This window comes from Kwoniella shandongensis, chromosome 2, assembly GCF_008629635.2.
Source record: "Kwoniella shandongensis chromosome 2, complete sequence".
Lineage (NCBI taxonomy): Eukaryota > Fungi > Basidiomycota > Tremellomycetes > Tremellales > Cryptococcaceae > Kwoniella > Kwoniella shandongensis.
In genome coordinates, this window is record NC_089288.1 from 1,008,525 (window position 1) to 1,030,910 (window position 22,386).

The following is a 22,386-nucleotide window of genomic DNA, read 5'->3' on the forward strand; positions in this document are numbered from 1 at the left end:
AGTCCACCAGACGCTGATATGAAGGGTATAAAGAGGTATAAATCGTGATGATATGTTTAGATTAGAGAATTGGGAAGACGACTAGAAGGGGTTGCCCGGGCAAGAAAAGAGGTGGACGTAAAGGCATGACTGTAGAATGGCATTCAAGGGCTGACTTGGCATCGGGGGCAAGGGGTAAACCAATGTTGGGATAACGCTCTGCGCTCAGAATCAGTACACAGTTCATGCAATCGTATCTCTCACAATCGCAACTCACATACTATCGGAAGCAACCACATGTCAAGAATTTGACAAATCCGTTCCCTCCCTTTGTCTCTTGTCGATAATCGGTCTCGCCAACCTGTTGTGAGTTGGCCGCTGTGTTCCCCGGTCGACCATTGACGTTCATTGGCGTGATCGGTTGAAGACCAGCCTGCGATGGGACGGCCACGTTTGAAGGATCGTAAGAATCGTTTCGTTCTGGGTGAAGGGCGTTTGCAGAGGCGAATGGGTGACCCTGCGTTGATTGCCGACGGGATTGAGGCAGAGGGCTAGGGGCGGATACGCCAACAATTGCTTGGTTGCTCGCGTTGGGAAGGGCGGAAGCCGCTTGACCAGATTTTCTTGTTTTGCTGTTAGAAGATCAGAGTTGCCAACTTCTTGATAAGAGCAAACTCACAGAGGTGAACCTGGTCCGCCAGCTGAACCGCTTCTCAATTTGTCTACTCGGTCTCGGTAATCTCTGTCGCGAGTTCGAGTGTTGTGTCGAGACACCTCGGCCTGAGCGGCGGATTGACGCTGAAGATTCGGGTCAGCACGATCTTGCGAAACTGGATGCACAATGTACTCACTCCATTGGCCTCCCATCCCTTTCCGTTATTCAACAACATCCAGTCGAACTGTCCATCGTCCTGTTCTCCGACATTTTGCAACGCCAAGTCGAACAACCCTCTCAAAAAGTCATAATCGGGGGTCTCGTCGAACGTCAACTTTCTCACGTAGTTGAGATAGATGGAGAATTCGTCTGTTGACCGTCAGTATCTGCATATCATGCGCGTGATTTGCTAATTCAACTCACTAGGATAACCCTCTACCAGCTCCGCGATAGGTGTAGTCTGCTTCTTCTCTCCAATCTTCTCGTACTTTTGCTTGTTCGTGGCCGCCTTGAGACCCTGCCAAGGGAGCCCTCCTCGAAGGAAATAGAAGAAGACATGTCCAAGGGCCTCTAAATCGTCTCGTCGTGATTGTTCTACGGAAGGACGGGTGTAAGCCGCGCAAGGGCAAAAAAGACGGCACGATCAAACTCACCTCGTCCCAAATGGGTGTTAATACTCATGTATCGTGCTGTTCCACTTAAACTCTTTCTCTCTCTATAAGGGATGTGTTGTTTTCTACGATAGACAAATGTCAACAAGGGGTTCCGGGGGGGCAACGAGGTTTGGATACTTACGTCTTAGGATCTCTGTACTGTTTGGCCATACCAAAGTCGACGACATGAATCGTGTTTGCGCCCTTTGTGCCCGGTCGTCCGATCAAAAAGTTGTCTGGTTTGATATCACGGTAGATCAAGTTCTTCTCGTGGATCGTCTGCACTCGTGACAGCTACATTCCAGGTGATCTCGTCAGTAAGAGCACGGACTTGCTTGGTGTACGCGACGGCTACCCTGAGCGATACCAATACGTACCATCTGTTTAGCGGTCATACAACATGTTTTGACGCTGAATTTACGACCACACATATCGAACAGATCTTCGAGAGAGGGACCAAGCAGATCGATCACCAGGATATTATGCAGACCTTCCTGACCAAAGTAATACACCTGAGGGATACCGACTGAGGAGAATACAAAAGGGATCAGCAAGGGATCCGAGCGACAGGCTAGAGCGGTGCACTCACGACAACCGCTGAGGATCTTGTAGCTCCTGTACTCATCTCGAAGTTGCGGTGCATCTGATTTTCGGGGTTCCTGTGGATTGGTGGATGTCAGAGGCTGATCATGCAGAGATGAGGATAGGAATGAGACTCACGAATTTGATAGCGACAGTTTGCGAGTTGAGCAAGTTTGTTCCTATAATCACCAAACAAAGAAAGAATAAGCGGTGTCGTCAAAACACGAAGGATTTCGTGCTCACCCTCAAAGATGACACCAAATGAACCCTCTCCGATCTTTTTCCCAACTTTATAATGCACTCCTACGATGTTACTGGAGCTGGAAGAATGACTGCCGGAGGAGGAGAGATGGGCGCCTGGGTTGGACGAACCGATAACGTGAGTCGTGGCCATGTTGTATCGTATGTATACGTTTCAAACGTGTCACTTCCGAGTGTCGACGATGGTGTCAAGTGCGACTGTAGGACGGATGGGATGATAAGTGAAAGGCGGTAGTCGGCGCAGCGGGGGGCTTGAGCAGGAAGAGGCGTTTGTTGACGTGAGGTAGCGATGCCGCAGTCTATAACGATCACGTCTTTTGTATGCAAGGAAGGAGAGAAGGTTTGGAGTGAGAGGAGGGGAGCGAGACGAGAGAGGATGCAAGGGATGGATGATAAAGAGCGTGAATATAGGAAAAGTTGTGAGTGGTGTTGAAAGAGGAAGTGAGGTGAGTTGGGTTGTAGTGTAGTTGTAGAGTGATTGTTGTGTGTGTATGTGTGCATGCACTGTACCGGGTTTAGCCTACGGTGAAGGTGAGTCTGATGTGTATGGCGCTCCAAGCGTGCTTCAACTCGAGTTACCCTTTTCTTTCCCCCCTCTCTCCCTCTCTCTCTTTCCCCCCTTTGCCCTCTTCTCTCTCTCTATCAATATATTGATCCCGTTGGTTGGTATTTTATGCATTCAGCCATTATTAGCCTATTCCGGCAATTCACTCGGTGTTATACAGTATATCACCTTGTACCATCCACTCGCGTCTTGTCTTGTCTGCACTTCAACTCTCTTATACGACTTATTTCAGTCCAGTCTGTTCTCATTCTACGCAACTACCGCATTCATCAACCTCGTTCTCGCTCTATACTAAAAAGGATTCGGATTGACCCACGGCGACTCGAATCGGCTGTCTCGACCACACACACTCCTTGAGAATATATATCCTACGATCTCAGAGTAGCTCGCCAGAGTCCGATACCTAGCTGTCCTTCCCCATCCCTCTTGTCATCCCCTTCGACCGTCGCCCCAAAAGCAGAGAAGGAGCATGGCAGCAGTCGAGAGTTATGTTGACCGTGAGTTGGTTCTTGGTCTCTCAGGATCATGAGTTGCTATTTTGCTCGATTCCCTAGTATTGATCGGCATGTTTGCTTTTAGACCTCGTCCAAGTCATCCTTTACGATGGTCGGATTATAGTCGTACGTTCCGCCTCAAAACATGCTAGATACCTCTTTGGACTGACCTATGTCGGCTACACAGGGCAAGCTCAAAGGCTTTGACATCCGAACGAACCTGATATTGGCGGATTGTGTCGAGCGAGAATATTCGGCAGATCAAGGGGTCGAGATGATCCCTCTTGGATTGTATATGATCAAGGGTGATAACGTGTGAGTGATCATCTCTAATTGAAAGTAGCAAGCAAAGGACGGCGGCACGGCGGCTGACAGCCACGTTCTTGCCCGTACAGTGCCGTCGTGTCCGAGCTAGACGAAGAAAAGGATACTACTATCGATTATACCGAAATTCGAGCAGAGCCATTAAGCGAAATACATCATTAAGACGGGCAGAGGCGAGAGACTAGTCTTATTGGCGACGTCCGAATTATTGCGCATCGGAACGGTAAGGTTGGAGAACGTTTGGGTACGACCGTTCGATGGGGAGGGAGCGAGATGGCATTGACGAGCCGGAGCGAGAGCTTTCATTTTTGGGATACAGACACAAACACACACACTCACTTGGCAAGATGAAGTGCTCAATTGTCAAGTAGGCAGAGACAGATAAATCATATACCGATATAACAGCATGTAAACGTGACACGATCCTCGGTTGGTGGTCAGTCGTACTCTGACAAATGGCCGACGGGATCGTCTGCGCTGTCCGTTTTGCAGGCGATACCGGATGTACTTCATCGTCGGTCTCGAAAACGTTATATGAAGCATTGATGTCGATTGGAGGGTAAGAACTACTGAATAGGATAGGTACTGCTTGACCAATTGTCGATCGGTACGAGGAAGGGAAACCGAGCCGTTCAATCGAGCTATTCTACATCTGTTTCAGCTCGTCGGAACCATATGCCCTTTGTCTCTCCTCACTTGATATCCCCAAACACATCTTCAGTGCCCGTTTCGGCATCATGTCGCATCGCGTCCATCTCGGAATGGTGGTCCCGATCCCGTCTTATCGATAGATCTTGATAGTCGCAATCTGGTGAAGGATCAATTTGATCCGCAAACACATTCGTCATACTCGACGTGACAAATTATGTTGTGCTAACGGAGTGACCGTTATAGTGCGGACGACTTGAGGAAGCCATGATAACCTCTTCTTTCGCGATCCGCATAGCAGACAATCAACAGTATCTGCGTTCCTGTCCCGAATCTCACTGCTATCATTCCGCTCAAACCAGCCAATGGAATTGACTGCAGGGGTATGTTTGGGTTTATCGTTCGGTGCGGCTTGTTTAATCTTTCTTCTTTCTCCCACACTTCATACTCCTACTGATGGTCAGATAGGAGACTTTGATCGCAGTGTCCCGTTCGAGTTGTTCGGATTGAAGTTGTTCCGCTCTCAGTTGGACACTTACGGGAGTCGGTAAAGCTGGAGTCGGGCCGAGAGGTGTGTATGTCGCTAGTGATAACATAAAAACTCGTTGGAGCGGGATGGCGTTTTCCTCCCCATGTCCATTAAAAGTAATCTTGAGCGATTTCAGCGTTTCAGGTTGTCATGCATTATTGCGGAGCAGATATAAAGAGTATGTACGTTTCTTTGCTTCCATGTAATGTTAACGGGATACAGTACCATATGATGCAGTGTGCCTTTTGTCCACACTCTCTGCTTGGCATGGTTGTTTTGGGCAACTTCCGAATCTGCCAAAGCGGTTAGTGCTCCTTTTCCAGATTCGCAATCAGATACGGTGTATCGGGATGTGAGCGAGTTGAACATTACCCTTCCGGGTGTCCGGAAACATTGGTTGTATCTCAACACCGATGAGACAGACAGACATCACACGTTCTGGCACGGGTAGGACAAGTACGTGGGTGGATACGATGTCGACATTATTGGTGATACAGAGTCGTGCGAGTGAGGGCACGGTTTGTCACCTTGACCCACGGTCTGTCCACGAAAGAGGGAGACGACATGCGATTTCGAAAAACAGTGATGAATATGACGATCGAGCAGGTGCGTGGCGTTATATTGTCCGTGGTCCTGTTAATTCGCATCTGTAGCATCTGTGTCCGAGACGCGAAACTGCTGGACATCCTCATACTGCGTCGTCGTTGACTAGCAGAGGTAGAACGATAGATTACACGGCGTTCCTAATCGTAATCAGACACTGGGCGAGGCGTGGGGACTGGAGAAACGATGGCAACGTGTTCAGGGTGTGGATATTGACAATCGCGTGGTACCCAGGGACAAAAGGGAAAGTGTACACAAAAACCCTGATGGAATCTAGGAATGGGGATCGCAACGCAAGCGAAATTTTATGGGGAAAAGTCGTAATTTGCTTTTTCTTTTCGATTACGATTACCACACGATTACCTACGCCTTCGGTGTCCCGACAAGGGCAAGGGGAAGTTTTTGTTATTTTTCCCTCGATACAGTACAATTCTGGGCCATTCTCTGACTCCGACCTTTCAGGGGATTCCATCTGGTTGAATTCCTATCCTATTCCTGTGCAGGTACAGTCCAGTTGGGCCGGGCGCAATGTCGCCATCTCTACTTCACTGCGCGGGGATTGGTGAATGAGGAACGCCTTACATTACGAGCAGCTGGCTGTAGCTGGCTGAATGAATGTATCAGAAATGGAAAGTCTGCGGAGCGCGGAGTAATAATACTAGATCAGATATAATCCGAAGAGGAAAGAGGGAAATAGGCGTAACATCAGCAGCACAGCTAAGCAGATGGTACGGAGTAAATGCATGGATGGTAGCTTTGGCCGATCGCTCAGCAGGCCCAGAAAATACAGACTGTGCAAAGACAGGATATTTGAATATGAACCTGAGTTCTTTCGACTTCCCTTGATCTCCTCCTGTGTTACTAGGCTTTTGTATTCACCATCAATCGAGTCTACACAGATACTAGCGGACGCTTGGGAATTGGACTTGCTCGACAACAATAGTCGAAACATAATACCGGCTGCTACATGTATAGCGACAGTATAGATCAGACGTACTATACTCGGAAGGTACCATTGGATCAAGGACTGGTAACGGCAATCACCGTACGCTCGCTCTGGACTACAATAGCAGATCTTGGCTTCGCTTGGAATTAGAATCAGAAAATAAAAAAGCAGGAATTAGATTCGCTCTCTCCTCTCTCACCTGCTCTCCCTGTTTTAATTCCGCTCTACCTACCTCCCTACTCACCTACAACATCACCTATACACTCAATTTACACTTTCTTTTCGCCTCCTTCTATCCTCTACACATCGACACCTCGCTCTTTACCAACATTCACAAAAGCAGCGCTTTGTCTGCATCGCCCCCCGACAGACAGCTTCGAACCGACATTGTCACCTCAACACTCGTTCACTCGTGTGATTTGGACAGGATAGCTGGAAAGAACAAGTTGAAGGGATTAGAAAAGCCTTGTTCGACCTAAAAAGGCGTTCGCTCGCTCTATTTTTGTCAAACCGATCGATACTCAAGGACAGTCTCATATCCCTTTACTCGACTTCTCGCACTAGTCACACGAAAAGGCAAATTCACAACGAAACAGCCGTTCGCTCGAGCTCGTCTCGCCTCCGACTTACCTCTCCTCCACACTTCCCCGCCCTTAAGTTCGGTCTTGCCTTTTTTTGTTTGTCTACCGAATCAAATCAAACACGATCACCGAAGGACTACTTTTTTGTGCGAAACGGACACTCAGACACTCTCGGTCTTGCACGTCCCCCTGTTTGAGCCAATTGCTCCGGCGTGCCTTTTGCAACCCTTGTACCGCCCGAGTGTACATCACACACGCACAAACCTCCCCAGGTCCCTACTTCATTCCACCTCCGTCGGGACAACAGCTTTGCGCAGCTAGAAGAAGGAAGCACTCTTCCACAACGACAACCACAGCTTCTTTGTTCAAAAGGCTCGCTCAACTCGTCGTCGCTCTCTTCTCGGTTTTGGTGAATCGTCCTCCTTGTGAATACCAGTCAACGTCGAGGTCAGAAGGTGAGTTGTCTCTTCAGTCGGTCATGTTTGCTCTCCCCTTCCTCCCATGCACCCACCCCAACTTGTGATCTTGTTGTGTGTCAGGACGCTCGTCCCTGCCTTTGAGTGTCCTGCAAGAGCGAGATACACGCCTTTGGCTCGTGGCGACGGTGATGATCATTGTCGATCTGCACTGCATCGCTACTCTTCTCCGAAGCATATACCGGAACCATGTTTATGGCGCCATGATGTGTGCGACCGTGCGTGACGGGTTGCCGGATATTCGCGGTTGTCCTTCCCCACGTATTTGATGAGATCACCGAACCACACAAATCTACCGTTTCGCAGAGCCCCCTTTCACCACTTTCATCTTCTGTATAGTTTCATCACAAGTTGGATCATTGCTTGGATGCCTTTGACTGACTTTTCGTCTCATTTCATTTTCTCATCAGCCTCGACCAAGCCGTTGCCACCGTGCCGTCGACTCCCCCGCTGCCTGCTCCCCTTCTTTCCGGTTTGGGCACCTTTCCTTCGCCCATCACACCGGCACAACCGATTTTTCAACAGCAGCAACAGCAGCAACATCAACAGTACGTCGGTGATCAGTTTGCAGACCCAGGAGGGTCAGGTGGTGGAGATTACAAAGTCTCAGAACCTTGGACTTTCAACGCTTTCAGCTCGCCCCCTTCTCCCTCCACGTGAGTTACAGCCGCCCGTGGTGTGCAGTGATCCAACCATCTGATGAACATGATTCCACAGAATAGCATCTACTAGCGATTCACAGACCGGGGGGGAATGCTTTCCCCCCTCGTCAGAAAGCGCCGAGGGCGACAATTCTTCCACTAGGTCTGGATCAGGTTCGTCCCGTCGACGAAACCTTTCTCTCAACATAGGCTCGCTCGCATTCCAGAACGGATCGATACAATCTCCTACTTCCCTCGCATCTAGTGGTGCCCCTTACACCGATTCTTTTTCCTCTTCGCACAACGTTGATTACGGACAGGATTATTTTCACTTCGCCGACGGATCATTTTCTTCTACCGGAGAAGGATCATTCTCAGCCCAAATCCCTCTTGCTGCACAACAACCCGGACAGAAGCTACCGGCCTCACAGCCCTCCAGTCCTGCTCGAGGGGTCTATCAGCTTCCCTACGGCCTCCAATCTGGACGGCAGAGGGGTGCCACCTTTAGCGGTTCATTCTATCCCTACAACCAGAACGGTGGACCTGTATCGTTCTTCCCTCCAAACATGGCTCAATCCATTCCTCCTCATCTCGCCTTCACATCAATGCAATCACCGGCCCACTCTCCTCTCGCCCCTTCACCTGTCATCACTGCGTCGCCCTCCCAATTGCAAGGGGAAGGACACCCTTTCTTCGGCCTCCAACAGCAACAGCAACAACAGCAGCAGCAACAGACCATGCTCGGATTGGGGATGCAGGAGATTCTTATGGAAGACGTATCGACACCCACAGCTGTGCTACCGCAAATGATGCCCGCACCTATTAGCCGGAAGGTTTCCAGTGGCCACTTAGCACAAGCTGCAGGATCCATGACACCTGATATGTCAGCTGAAATGGTGGACAAGCTATCGTTGCTGGATAAGTGAGTGTCATTCTCAACTTCTGTTATACTTTGCTAACGTCCGTTCAGGATTGTGAGCTCGGCTCAAAGTGCCAAGGACGCCTTGCTTCGTGGTCACGAAATGGAGGTCTCCACTAGTTTAGGTGACATCAGCAACCATTTGGAGACTGCTAGCGAGCTCGGAGTCGGTCCCGTACCCACTCAAAAAGATATTAATACACCGAATTCCCAGAGCGTATCGCCGATCAACACGACTTTCCAGAGTTCTCCAGTTGTGCAAACCTCCGGAGGTATGCCGTCTGCATCGTCATATCCCAGTCAGTTGGTCCAGACGCCCGTCACGTCTCAAATGTCGACTATGCCGATGACCATCCAAACGCAAGGCCTCCTTCCTTCTCTGCCGGTCGACCAGTCTGGCATGACTGCCAAACGGGCAGTGTCCGATGCTCCTCTCAACGGTACTGCGAAAGGTATCCCTAGCAACGCTGAGTATCTGAACAACAAACTGCAGGCACCACCCTTGGTCCATTCGCATTCGTTCCCAAACGGTCATCAGTTACCCAGTCAAATGCAGGGCACCATGACTCCAACTACGCCTGTCGTCCCATCCCCGACGTTCATTGCGGCAATCGGCGCTCACCACATGCCCATGATTTCTTCTCCACTCGCGACAATACCACCTTCGAGACCTCCTAGCCCTCCGCGATATACAGTGCCGGTACAAACTTGGGATAATTCGATGGCCAATGCGGATGTGATCATGTCACAACAGCAACCGTCATCTCAACCGATCATGGAGCGCCGTGCGTCTCAGTCGGAACGTGCGGACGGGAGACCGATTGTACGCGGTCGCAGCACATCGGTGAATAAGCAGTGGTCACATACTGCCATGACAGCGAGCATGCCCCCTTCCGCTTGGCAGTCGCGACAGGGCTCTCCTGATGATGCAGATGATGATGAGTCAGAAGATGAGGAACCTAGAAGGACAAAGCGCAGACGAAGTTCGGCAGGTGCGGATGGAGCAAACGGCGACTTGGCCAATGGAGTGGTGATCTCAGACGATATAAGGAGACAGCTGGACCAGATCTTTGAGGAGTTCCTCAACCACGTATGCTCTGACTGTGAGTGGTCTTTGCAGACCACAAAAGTCTCGTACTGATTGACCTGTATTACAGTGGAGGTTGTGGACAGCAAGGGCGAGAAACTTCACCAAGTCCTTATGCCAAAGAAGATGCAACGATTGGATGAATCGACCGACTACCGCCCCTTCAAGTTCCGTATCCAGGCATTTACCAATGCCTTTACGGAAGAGGTGAGTTCTGAATGATCCACTTCTCTTGATCTGAAGTGGTCATAGTGCTGAGTGACCTGTCGTACAGTTGCAAAACCGTGGTATCACCGAGGATACAATGTCCGCTAAGAAGATCAAAACTTATTTGTGGCGCCAAGATCTGATCTCGCGATTCAACCCGGATGGAAAGAAGGCCAAGTCCAAGGGAAATCACATTTGGAACGTGGACGCGAAGAAGCTTCCAGGCGGTGGATGGGTCTTCAGGCCTTTCAAGAGGCGTATCATTGGACAACCGAACCCTTTCGCGTACGTCAAATTGTCAGGCTGGGAAATCAGAAATAGCGTATGCTGATTGCTCCATATAGTTTGGTGAATCAGAAGTACGAGTGGGAACCAAGAATCTGGGATCCTCAAGCGGCATCGGACACAATCAAGCCGACATTCCAGTCACCTGCTGGATCACTCCCTCCTTGGCTTCAGTGGGAGGACGGCAAGAAGCTTGTCGGTGTGCCGGACCAACCGAGTGCGCCTATGACCATCCCGGTCATGGCAGAGTTCATCGACGGAAGCGGCATGCTTTGTACCCTGGAGATCGCCTTCACGGTCCAGGCTGTCGCTCATATTATGCCGATAACCGATGCGTGAGTTGTGTATTTCTGTGCGGTGGAGTCAATCAGACTGACCTGATGTCATCTCGTCAGCGCGGCGTTGTATGCACAAGCTGGGTTCAACCCATACGACTTTGGCGAACAAGGGGCTCACCTTAACCTACTCACTCCATCTACGTGAGTTGTGACCCATTCTCTATCAAGGGAGAGCCATCGGCTGACTCTTTGGCCGTTGCAGTATGACATACACCGGCAATATGGTATACCCACAACCTGGTTCATACCCGAGTCAATGATATCCATAAAATGTACTTTTGGGTAGTTTACTGAAAACTACTTTGTCTCTTTCTCTCTTTCTCTTTCCTTGGGGCGATCGAGGGTGTGTGAGGAGCGACGATGGTCGTGTCTTCAGCATACATATTATCGTTGTAGAAAATAGCTATTAGAGCAAATAAAAGAAGAGGTTGTTTGTCTTAGTGACAGTCTGTTGTCCAGGTCAGTGGGAGATTAGATGTTGCGGGAGCATAGAGGGTGTGGGGCGGGGAAGTGGGGATGAAGGGAGGGGGGGTGGGGAGCAAGGGGAAGAAAAGGAATACCGTATGAAGCATGAATGATTCATGAACCAGCCATTATTGCGAGACCAAAATGGATAATCCTGTGAATGATCTGTTAATGGGGAACGCGGTGAGAAGATGGACCGAGAAACAGAGACTCAGCGTTAAGCTAGATGGTGGCGATAGTGGCAGTAGTGGTAGCATTAGTGAAGTGTGGTTGGGGATGGGGGCGCCTAACATACCAGTCATGTCTTGCATGCGTTCCCTCACCAGGAACGTTTCGCGTTTCTTACCTGTCTCACTACCGTCTTTTTCTCTCCTGTCATTCGAGAAACTCAGCCCATGAGTAGTACACTCACTTGTGCTCACTATCATAGGCACGGTTCAAGTGAGCAAGTTACGAGTTGAGTGGAATGCATCAGAGGATTCGGATTATTCAACTTTAATTCTATGGTCTGTTTCTCGTGGCACAGACTTGGTCACTTTCTGTTCCGTGGGTACATGTATTCTCAGCGCCTACTGTAATTCTAGAGGGGTACGTCGGTCGGCATAGAGGTTTGAACAGTTGATAACGTTGATTAGGAATTCAGACCAAACTGTTTCCACGGACTTGGCTAGTGATATAGTTATAGCACTGTGCACTGTGCATGCCATCCTTGTGGCACTGCGGCTCTGACGCAGAGGTCATTCGATCGGTCCGTCATCGGCTTCCGATACTAATCCTTTTGGGAACTGTATGCTTGCGGCGTTGATGGACTACGTTTCCTCTCATCCTCATTTGGCGCACAACAAAGATCCTGTTATGTCTGCTTCCGATGTGGTATGGCTTCAGGCCAAATGGTATGAGTACTCATACTGTAAGGTAGTCCGATAGAATGTTCTGACGAATGACACTGCAGGTATACTGAACCTCTCTTCGATTTTATTATATATCCAATGACCTGATTATCGCTGGCGCATGCTTCCGGTCGAGGTCATCGCGTCATCGCGGTACTTCATGGTCTCGAGGTTCTGAAATCCTAATGATCCCTCCCTGCCTTCCGAATTTGTTGCGCTGAAATTGCAAAGCTTGGGAAGGGCGTATGTGAAGAGCAGCTGTCAGTCCCTCTCACCTCTCACCTCTGCGTACGCGGATATCGTAGCCAACGTCGGTTGCTCTCTTTTTCGAGGGTGATCAGCTATCTCTTGTCATGCCATCCGATGATTGACTTACCATCATCCTGCGATATCGAAGCACGTCGGACTAACTCACTCACGTACACTCTGACCTCGCATTGTGTCTACACCTGTTTACACCTGGAAGCGCTGCTTGTTAGTCTTAGTGAAGAACATTTGTCGTCCAGCTCCATTCGTTATCCATTTGGAGCGAGATCACGACCATCCCAGAAAGGTGAACTTGGTCTTGGTGCAGGCGAGAGTCAAGACAGGCGAGGATCATACTAAATCGACTCGTGTGACAAGGGACCAGAAGTGGCGTTCTTGACTCTGACGTCTAATCAGGACCAGGGCGGGCCTCTGTCCAGCTCGTGTAGACGAATTCACAGTCCCAGTGACAGTTAAGCTGCGTGTAGTCCGTGCCACAGCTTTGAGGCTCGCTATTTACGCACTGACCGGCCGACCGACCGACCGACCGATTATTCGGTGACCTGCTTCGAATCACAATCGACTTGGAACCGAAGCGGCAATGCCATGAACCAAAGGAAGCAAATCCGACTTGCCGTTATAGGACAAGCGGATGCCGCTCAAGTTTACGTATCTGCCACGAAGAACAATCTGTGGGAGTCCCGCATCACGTTGGTGTTGTGATCATGACCGACAGGCTACCATACGTACGAGTAAGTTCCGTGCCAGCCTCCTTCGTCATTAATTAATGAACATGGATCACGATACAACAGACCGAAGACCGAGCCGCCAACAAGGGTCGTAATTGTAAGGTCTGAATCGACAAGACCACCGAGACAAGATTGCTTCCTAGACAGTTACGGGACGAGGGCTGGAATGTGACGTAAAAAACTCTCCGGTGTGATAGTTGAGATCTTCTGTCAGCTTCGAGGGACCTTTCCACTTGACGTCCCATTTCTCGTTCTGATCTCGGTAACCGCTACGTACGTACATACTTACGTTCATACGTCCGTGCATGTGTGCGGCTTCGTTACACGTATACGTTTGTTCGTACATGATTGTGGAAACTGACGTCTATGGCTGTGGACCTGAAGGATGTTGACCGAGATGAGTCCACTGTTCTATTCATCATAGTCAGTAGCGATTACCGCAGTGAATAGATTCGTCATCTTTCCACCCCTTCTTTGTGGCACTAGATTAGTATTTTATGTGCTTTTCCCACACCCCCCCTCACCCACGTGCCTTGCCTCTTCCTTTTTCAAGGATGACAAAAGCTTGTTATCCTAATTCCGTTGCCGCGGCCGGTCACTAGTATTAAACTGTAATGAGATCTACGCCAATAAAGTCGTCAGCCGCCAGAGTGACTCACACACCAAGGTCACTCTTCTCACCCGCGGGCCCCATTCCATCTCGGTGGCCGGAGAGCTTGTGCATGTGCAACTTGAGGATCACCACGATCTAGAAGGAGAAAGCCACCACTTCCGCTCCACCTGATGTACATTACTAATCGGCGCAGTCCAAGGTATTCGTTCACTTTTGGGACTGACTGATATGAGATCTACCCCTGCCCCAACCCTATCTACGGTCGGATATGTACGGTGTTGTTAGGCGATAGAGATCTCGTGCAAACAAGCAACAATGACATATCGACATCATGGGATGTACTCCCGTCCTGATGCGCGGTGCAAAAACCACTCTTTACGGCATCCAATCAACCTGCAAGACATGCTTTCCCATCAGAAAACACACAACGTTGAGCTCGCACAACATGGGATGTGAACACCAGCAACAGGTCGCACAAAGCAAGGAGCATATCCTGATAATCAGAAGAGTGGAACCAAGTATGAGTAGGAAGCATGGGACACGCAATGCAATGGTATGGTAGTATGGACTCCCAATACGGGTTGCCGGCGGTGGTTGGTCATTTATTATTCTATTTATTTTTTATTAATTGAGAGGCGCGGGTAACATAATAAGCATATAAGCATGTATTTCTCGATCTGTACCGTACGGAAGGGTAATAAGACATAACAATCTTAGACCGGTGACTGATTCGCGTATCGAGTAGCAAAGAGTTTATCTATTATTGCTGACATAATAATCTCCCTCTTGTTGTTTTTAAGGGTCTTCTGACGAGGGAAAAGGAACAATCAATCTGATGAGAGACAAAGGTCAGTCAGTCAGTAGTGTCGGTGAGCGGTGAGAGATGAGCGAGCGAGCGCGGTGCTCGGCAAGGGAATAGACGGTCAATCACTCTTTCCTTCCAACATCTCCCACTCCCACGCCCACGCCGATAGACGGTTAATCGGCCATGATACGCAACCCATGTAACATGTGCGGTTGCCGCCTTGATTAGTCTACCAACGGTTGCCGTGAGAAACAGACTACACAGTAGACCAGGAGGCGCCATATATGGACAGAACAAGAAGATGCAGCACGTCTCCATGGCGACCGAGAAAATAGTATCTTGACCTGTCATAACATCACCGCCGATAGGTATAGCCGGAGAGATTTCCTACCGTGAGACATTTTTTTAGGCTCTAGCTAGGTGATTACGAAAAGGTAAGGAAACAAAATAGAAAAAATAAAATCACCAAGCGGAAACCGAGACTTCGCCTATGGGACGCGAAGATAAACGAAGGTGATGATGAGATGATGATGATGCTGCTGCTGCTGCTGCTGCTGCTGCTGATTGATGATGAATGGAGCCAGCATCAATAAACGGGGGTATACGCCCTTCGCCCTTCGCCCTTGGTTCGTTAAGGTACGCAATGGGAATAGATCTCTGTGATTCTGCTTCCTCTCTCGGTCCCCTTGTTCGGGCGCGGAGGTACATTAGATCCTTTGTAGAGTCGGTCTTGTTATACATGGTATGGGAACGATGATTATTGATGATGATGACTTATCGTTGTCCGATATGCATGCATGCAATAGAACGGTAGGATACCCAAGCCACACAGCGGTCATGGCGATATAACGGAAGCGCCTTTTTCAGGCAAGGCAAGCGACCGAATTAATACTAGCATGAGAGTGAGAGAAGCATGACCTTTTGGGTTTTTTTGTCCCCCTCGGCTTCGGGCGCCATTTTAAGTGCGATCTCTCGGCTGATAGATCGTTGGATTAATCAAACACGTATATATAAATACATCACATCGTAACCCGTTTTAGCACATGTCCCACCCCACTCACCGACCGAGCGTTCATCACGATCATCTCCACCGTTCATACTTTCTCTCTCTGTGTACATCCTATTTTCACACTTGATCTCATTCCACCACATTGTTGATTCATTCGCATTTGTCAATTGACACCCTGTAGCCACTACTATTACCACTGCTACTACCTCACCACAACCAATCTTAGTCAGGTTTTCTGAATTGCTTCTGCTGCTCCCCCTTCGTACGCAAACACATTTTGATAAATCTATACATCGTCTCAAGATGACAACAATACAACCGGTTGATGAAAAGGCATTCATGGTGAGTCATCCTTACCCAACCATTCATTCACCTTGCCGGTTAGCCGCGTGTGGCAAAAATGATTGAAAATCCATTCAACAATGTCGCTTGCTGACAATTACTTTCTTGAACTCTTTTGGTTTCCAGCCTGCATGGGGTTCCTACCTGTACTCAAACTTCTTATTGCCATCATTCTCACCGAGCTCATCGTTGGACTGGCTCAACCCATCGGCGTCATCACAAAACAATTTGAGTCAACCTGGCTCCTCGGTTACCGCAGATTACTTCGGTCTCACGGCAACAAATCAAGCGGGTCAATGGCCGCCGGCGGACACGGCCGCCGTGGACATCAAACCCGCGGTCATCGAGAACACGCAACAGCAACAGGTCCAGCAACATCAACAACATCAGCAACAACAGCTGCAACAACAACGGCAACAGCAGCTGCAGCAGCAGCAACAGCAACAGCAACAACAATCGGGTCCCTCAAGTTTCTACCCTCAACCTTTCTACTACCCATCTTCTTCTACGGGAATTTCAACCTCACTTCTCACTCAACCACCCTCATTGCCACTCACCCTTCCTAGTCAACCGAACTCGACCGATTCGGTCCTGTTGATCGACAACACGATCACGCGCTCTCCTTCACCACTATCTTCGCACGTCGTCAGTCCCCATGCATCGCCTATATTGCGCGCCAAGACTCGTAGTCGAGGCACCCGAGGCAGCAGGGGAAACGGAGGTGTCAAGCGAAGCTACTCCCTGCATTCCGATACCGATTCACACCTTTCACATTCCCACGACGACGAACATGACCTGCATGATCTGCACGACCACGACAGTGACCATCACGAGCCAGAAGTACCCGAAGGTGTCGAACGGGATGGTATGATCTGGGGCATGAAGGTCGAAGACTACAGAGCTCTTAGTGCCAGGGAAAGGAAGAGGGTGAGGAACAGAATCTCCGCAAGAACCTTCCGAGCCAAGAGAAAAGGTGAGTTTACACCCTTTGTTGGCGGTCTTGTTCTCCTCCTCTGTCTTTCAGATATTGACCCAAACCTGCGCTGTCACAGAACATCTCACATCCCTTGAACATACTCTTGGCGCCAAGGATCTTCAAATCAAGCTAGCCAACGAAGAGACTCTTCGCCTCCGTCGGGAAGTTGCTGAACGTGAGTCAGGATTTTTCAGCAAACTTTATTTCTCCTTCATAGGCTGACTCGCTGTTCACTGTTTTTCTTCCAGTCAAGAAGAAGCTCTCAAAGTACGAGAAGCCCTATGACAGACCTCTGTAAATATGTAAACAAAGATAAACTCGTTGATCGAGAAGAGAAGCAGGTTCAGCAGTTTGATATTTGATTTTGAACAAGACAGATATAGAAGCCTTTTGAGTACCTTTTAATTCGCTGTGGTCCCCTGCGAGATATAGCATATTAGTCCCATATATATTTTTAATTCAAGTCTTTGTTACCGCTCATGTAAGCATATTTTATGGCACTGTCACATTTGACCTCAATCTGGTTTTGATAGCAAGACGGGGTTGTCTCTGTCCAAGGCTTAACAAAAACCAATGCACGGAGCCTCGCTCCGAACTCCGAAGCTTGGCACGATAAAGCGGTCGACAACGAGGGATACATCTGACCAGAGCGGCAGTTGGTCTTGTCTCAACAAATATGGCTTATTCTCTACTATTTCCCACCACTACTGCGTCTGTTGCCGCGCGCTTACTGGAATCGGAATAACAACCAACCGTCAACGTCATTCCCAACCCAACTTGACATTGATAGTTCTTCTGTTACTCACGGTGTAGAACTTTCGGTTCTCGTTGGCTCCGAACAGGTCGTGCCTCAACTCCGGTAGCATCTGATCATGGGACCATGTTAGCTTCAAAGCTTACTCTCACACCTTCACACGGACGAACCCGCAACCCCCACATAACATGAAGGGGTTTGTGGTTTGTGTTCATCCGGGTACGACTGATAGGGGGGACCTACCTTGTCCTGAAGAATCTTCAGCCTCTCTCCCAAGGTGTTATCGACCTTGATCCTTCCTCCCAAAGTTGATCCAATCACACCGCCAGCGCTATCATCGGGTAATGACGAATCGAATTCGATCTTGCTCTCTCGACCTGACATTTCGGTGTATCGCTTCTGAGCAGCCTCGGCAGCCTTCTTGACGAGGTCCGTGTCTTTGGGTCGATGAGCCAGAGTGACTCCGGGAGCAAGGAGCATGAGGAGGATCTGTGATAAAGCGAGAGAATTAGCTCTACTGCTCGCCATTGATGAGGGTCAAAGTGCAATGTGAGGTGGGTGTGCGGTGCTTCGCTATCTTCGAGACAGTCCAGCAATACAAATACGCAAATGGTGGAGATATACTCCATCATTTGCAGTACCTTGTCCAGTGCATGACGTCGAAAGCAGAGCAGAGGGGGGTATATATCCAAGACCTCAAAGCAAAGGAATACTTGAAACAGGACACGACACGAAGAACGGAGAACAACAGAAACAAAAGCCTCAACTCACCTCCAAGATAAAATTCTCCACCGCTTCTTCATATGATCCACCGGAACTCAACGCCTTGACCTGTTTCGAAGACTCGTCAAAGATAGCTTCGAGATGATCGTTTCTAGATCTGAGGATCTTGAGTCTGGAAGTGTTAATGGCGGTTGATTGGGAGCTGCAGAGCAGAGTATTCGATCAGCACAGAGAAGCGATGCAGTCACCCGATGAGCGTGAGTGTCATCAAAAGGAGAGAATGAGGGAAAGAGCGGTACGTTTGTGATAGTGAGGTGTGATAGGAGATAGTGGGATGAAAACGTACATCTTCCATCCAACTTCGGCCTGTTTTCTCTTCTTCTCATATTGAGCATCAATGGCAAGAGACTCTTGTCGAACGATCTTTGCCTATAGTCGAAAACAACGATATCATATTAGCTATACCGTTCATACATCGGGTGGTAGTGACGATGCAGTAGCGCGGCGACTGCAAGCTCGCTTCAGCTTACCTTTTCAATGGCAAACTCTTCGTCTGCTTTGACTTGGATCTCTCGAGCTTTCTCTCGGGCTTCCTGGGAGATGAACGCGACCTGTATAGCAGATACATATATCAATATCAATATCATGTCTCATGCGGACGTGCGCAGGACGATACGGAAAGGGGTGGTGAGAGGAGGAAGGGGAGTCGGACGTACCATCTTGTTCATCTCCGTTTGGATCTCATTGTCGTCAAGGGCGCCTGATCGTGACATGTTGGGCGAGGTAGTGTAGTGTGTTTCTGTATAAGCTCCAAGATGATATCAGTTCGTGACCTATATCACTTATCGATAGATGACGAGACAAGGAGACCGACCACCCAGGGGCATTAGAGAGACGAGCAAGGGGGTCCGTCATCAATTGATCCCGTCAGAGAGACATTGACGGCTTTATCCGATCCCTCCTTTGTTCCTCTTGATATGCCATCGCGTTGTGGCGCCAAAGCTGTTCGTTTCGTACAAGTTACATGTGTGACATTCATAACAAGTGGTATAATCGATATGCTTTACTATGCTATATATATCCAAGTATATATTCTCTTCTTCTGATCGTATCCTTCTGCTGAACCATGAAATTTATATTACGAAACAGGTTGAAAACTGTACTTGCGATTGCGAAAACTAGATATGCGCCAAATCAAAGATCGACTCGCTCGCTCGCTTCTCCACTCCGTCGCTCTCAATCATCATCTTCCTCGCCCTCATCACCCCCGCCGCCCTTCCTGTTCTCTCGAACCGACAACTTGACACCTTGCGCAGCAAATACTTTTGTCAGTGGTGTTGTCGGTATCACACCTGGAAAACGTTTTGCAGAACTGCGAGAGCGTTTTTAGGTCAGCAAGTGTTATCATATTTGCGTGGTGCGAAAATGAAGACGCACTATACAGTGAATGGTTCACTATAAGTCTGAGCTTGGACAGGGGCTTTGTCTCCCGTCCAGATGTCCGGTCTCATCAGTCTGAACAATATCAGCTCTGTTGTCGTGTTCAAGAATCCAGTGAACAAAAAACTTACGACGACAAATCCGTCATAGCCATCCGTAGGGTGAATGTTCCTTCCGTTCGAATACCTAGATCCGCAGCGAAAAAGAACAGACCAGATCGACCGTCCGCATCCTGAAGCTTATGACACACAGCGGTGACTTTCCCAACCAAAACCCGACTGTACTGGGCCGCAGCTTGACCGGAAGCATATCTGGACCGTTCAGCTTCCCACGAACTTGATGGGTATATGTCCGGCCCGACTAGTGGTGAGGGATAGGACACGCCGAATTGGTCCGGCATACGATTTAATTGGGGAGCATACGGGGATAGTGCAATTTCGCCCGACGAAGTAGGTCGATGACTGACCAACCCGGATGACCATGGTCGAGCATCGGACCACCCGGATGAAGGACGATCTTTACCGCCGTGATCTGTAGTAGCATACCAACTGGAGCCAGAACTCGAGTACGGACGACCAAAAGAGTACTCCGTAGGGGCAGTGCTGAGATCAGTCGAGTGAGAGGTCCGGGGCCGGTTCCATAGGGAGCTGCTGCTACCCGGCCGTTGCTGTTGCTGCTGTTGAAGAGCGGGAAGGGTTAGACGGGAAGCCGATGCCGCATTTTCCTCCGCAATGGAGGCTAATGGAGGAAGGGTGTATGGGGGTCGATGTTGTTGTGACGATGGGTGAGACGAGGGTGCGGTGTGAGGTCGGGAGGGTTCAGGTTCGTGCTCAAGATGTGAACCTGAGAGACTGTGCATGCGGTGGAATTGTGGGGGCTGTATGGGTTTCGAATGCGGCCAGGATGGATGTGATGGAGATAATAAGGTTGCTGAATGGGGCGAAGGCTCGATCTTGCGATTCGAGGACAGATTGGAGGGTTCACCAAAACGACCGGGTGACACGCCTGAAGGTGATGACTCTACCAGTGGGTTGTAAGCGCCGAAGTTCCTTGAGTGCGGGGCAAGACTCACGAGGTCGCCATGATCCGCCAGACCAAGACGATACACCTGCACTGGAACCTGACATCGGCCGCGATGTACCTGTACTTGGCCTCGATGAGGGCCCGGGAACGTCTCCGATCCCGAAAGGAGGCGAGTCCAACCGTGTAACGCCCGCTGAGACCGGGTGCATGACCACGTTTCGCTCTTGCTGACCATCGGCCGACCACAGATCAACCATGAGAACAAGAAATCGGGTGTCGACGAGTCTGATCAGGAAGATATCAGCTCAGCTCGATTTACACCTCACAACGTCTTACTCACGCAGGATCTATAATCTCCCCGTTCGCGGCGCGCACCCATAGTCTAATGATTGGTGGAGGCGATAATGGTCTGCGGTCCTACGTCGATGAGCTACACGGACCATTGGTTGTAACTCACTTTGTTGCCAAAGCCACAAGCTCTTGCCCGTTGTGGATGCTGAATGATCTCCAATTCATATGTCCTGACGATCTGGTGAGCTTGTGTCGCGACGGATTGTTTGGTGTGATATATACTTACCATCCATTTGACTGATGTGCCGATTGCGTCGGTACATCCCCTTCGTCGTTCTCTGACCCCACTTCCTCGTGCTCTGCGTTCTCGTTGTCGCTGAACCCTTCCTCCTCCTGTGTAGTAGGACTTGACCTGAGCCCGCGACCTGCCTTCGACCCGCTCCCTTGTCCGACCCTCTTCCGCTTCCTTCGCAGCGTTGGTGTAGTGGGCGAAACAGGGGAGGGAGAACGTGACACTGGTGACGACATGGGTGGGTGTCGGATCGACTCGTTGTTGCACGACCTGACACCCTGACTCTTGGCGACCAACGGTTAGGAGCGTGCCTCTTCTTCTCTTGTAGACAAGCGTATCCGGTGATCTAGAGGTTGCTGTCGAGACGTATGCATGGATGGTTGGCGCGGGTAGCGGTCAAGGAAAGGTTCAGTATTTGAGAGCTGTTGTCAAGAGAAGAGGTCAGCGCTCTCTTTCAACCAGATGGAAAACCGCTAAGGGATCATGGCGGTTATATCCCTCGAGCCTAGATCGAGGATATGGTTTGCATCGAGCACAGACAAAAGAAGTCCGCCAGAGGCGTTCGATGGCGCCGATCACATCACGCCACTGTTTCCCCCTGGCCGCTCAAGGATCATCCTCGTAGCTGCTGGTATACGTTTACGGGCGTAAAGGGGTGAACGGAGCGGAGATGAAAACGCTTCGACACCAGCTGTGTACCGGGTTGAAAGGAATAGATCTCCAGTGGTGTGAACCCGTCCACGATCGTCGGAGCCAAATTTGAGACGCTACGGATAGCGATCACAGGTCTCCTTTGGATCTTACACCAGTCTCGGGTTCACACCCGTCGCGGTCTATTGGAATGCCTTTGCACCGGATTGGACGCTCACCTCTGTTGATATCTGCCAATATCTTTCCACCTTTCTTTGTTCCAACTCTCTATAGCTCTATCAGGTCGAATGGATCCTCAATCCCTCCCTCGTCCAGGTCTCCCGTAGTTCTCCGTCGTAGTCTGA

General features: G+C 49.7%; 6 protein-coding genes across 6 annotated transcripts; 3 read left to right on the top strand and 3 right to left on the bottom strand.

Moving 5' to 3' along the window:
* Positions 1-259: 259 nt before the first annotated feature.
* Positions 260-2,263, bottom strand: CI109_101051 (uncharacterized protein; the record flags this gene model as incomplete). Its single annotated transcript, XM_032002704.1, has 10 exons — positions 260-611; positions 659-777; positions 831-1,003; positions 1,058-1,228; positions 1,288-1,370; positions 1,430-1,581; positions 1,665-1,813; positions 1,877-1,946; positions 2,008-2,048; positions 2,113-2,263. The coding sequence occupies 10 exons, from the start codon at positions 2,261-2,263 to the stop codon at positions 260-262; spliced, it is 1,461 nt and encodes a 486-aa protein (XP_031863043.1).
* A 901-nt stretch (positions 2,264-3,164) lies between these two features.
* On the top strand, positions 3,165-3,675 carry CI109_101052 (uncharacterized protein; the record flags this gene model as incomplete). The annotated part of the gene is made up of 4 exons (XM_032002705.1): positions 3,165-3,192; positions 3,275-3,315; positions 3,377-3,504; positions 3,585-3,675. The coding sequence occupies 4 exons, from the start codon at positions 3,165-3,167 to the stop codon at positions 3,673-3,675; spliced, it is 288 nt and encodes a 95-aa protein (XP_031863044.1).
* A 3,824-nt stretch (positions 3,676-7,499) lies between these two features.
* Positions 7,500-11,033, top strand: CI109_101053 (uncharacterized protein; the record flags this gene model as incomplete). Its single annotated transcript, XM_032002706.1, has 9 exons — positions 7,500-7,504; positions 7,707-7,952; positions 8,014-8,859; positions 8,908-9,959; positions 10,014-10,150; positions 10,218-10,435; positions 10,495-10,770; positions 10,831-10,914; positions 10,976-11,033. The coding sequence occupies 9 exons, from the start codon at positions 7,500-7,502 to the stop codon at positions 11,031-11,033; spliced, it is 2,922 nt and encodes a 973-aa protein (XP_031863045.1).
* A 4,820-nt stretch (positions 11,034-15,853) lies between these two features.
* On the top strand, positions 15,854-17,166 carry CI109_101054 (uncharacterized protein; the record flags this gene model as incomplete). The annotated part of the gene is made up of 4 exons (XM_032002707.1): positions 15,854-15,892; positions 16,019-16,865; positions 16,945-17,043; positions 17,117-17,166. 4 exons carry the CDS (start codon positions 15,854-15,856, stop codon positions 17,164-17,166), a joined length of 1,035 nt encoding a protein of 344 aa, XP_031863046.1.
* A 463-nt stretch (positions 17,167-17,629) lies between these two features.
* CI109_101055 (uncharacterized protein) lies at positions 17,630-19,118 on the bottom strand (the record flags this gene model as incomplete). Its single annotated transcript, XM_032002708.2, has 6 exons — positions 17,630-17,734; positions 17,866-18,111; positions 18,394-18,547; positions 18,692-18,774; positions 18,876-18,956; positions 19,062-19,118. 6 exons carry the CDS (start codon positions 19,116-19,118, stop codon positions 17,630-17,632), a joined length of 726 nt encoding a protein of 241 aa, XP_031863047.2.
* Positions 19,119-19,581: 463 nt separating this feature from the next.
* CI109_101056 (uncharacterized protein) lies at positions 19,582-21,627 on the bottom strand (the record flags this gene model as incomplete). Its single annotated transcript, XM_065966886.1, has 7 exons — positions 19,582-19,717; positions 19,783-19,860; positions 19,917-20,805; positions 20,858-21,093; positions 21,149-21,190; positions 21,243-21,329; positions 21,386-21,627. 7 exons carry the CDS (start codon positions 21,625-21,627, stop codon positions 19,582-19,584), a joined length of 1,710 nt encoding a protein of 569 aa, XP_065822958.1.
* Between the last annotated feature and the right edge of the window lie 759 nt (positions 21,628-22,386).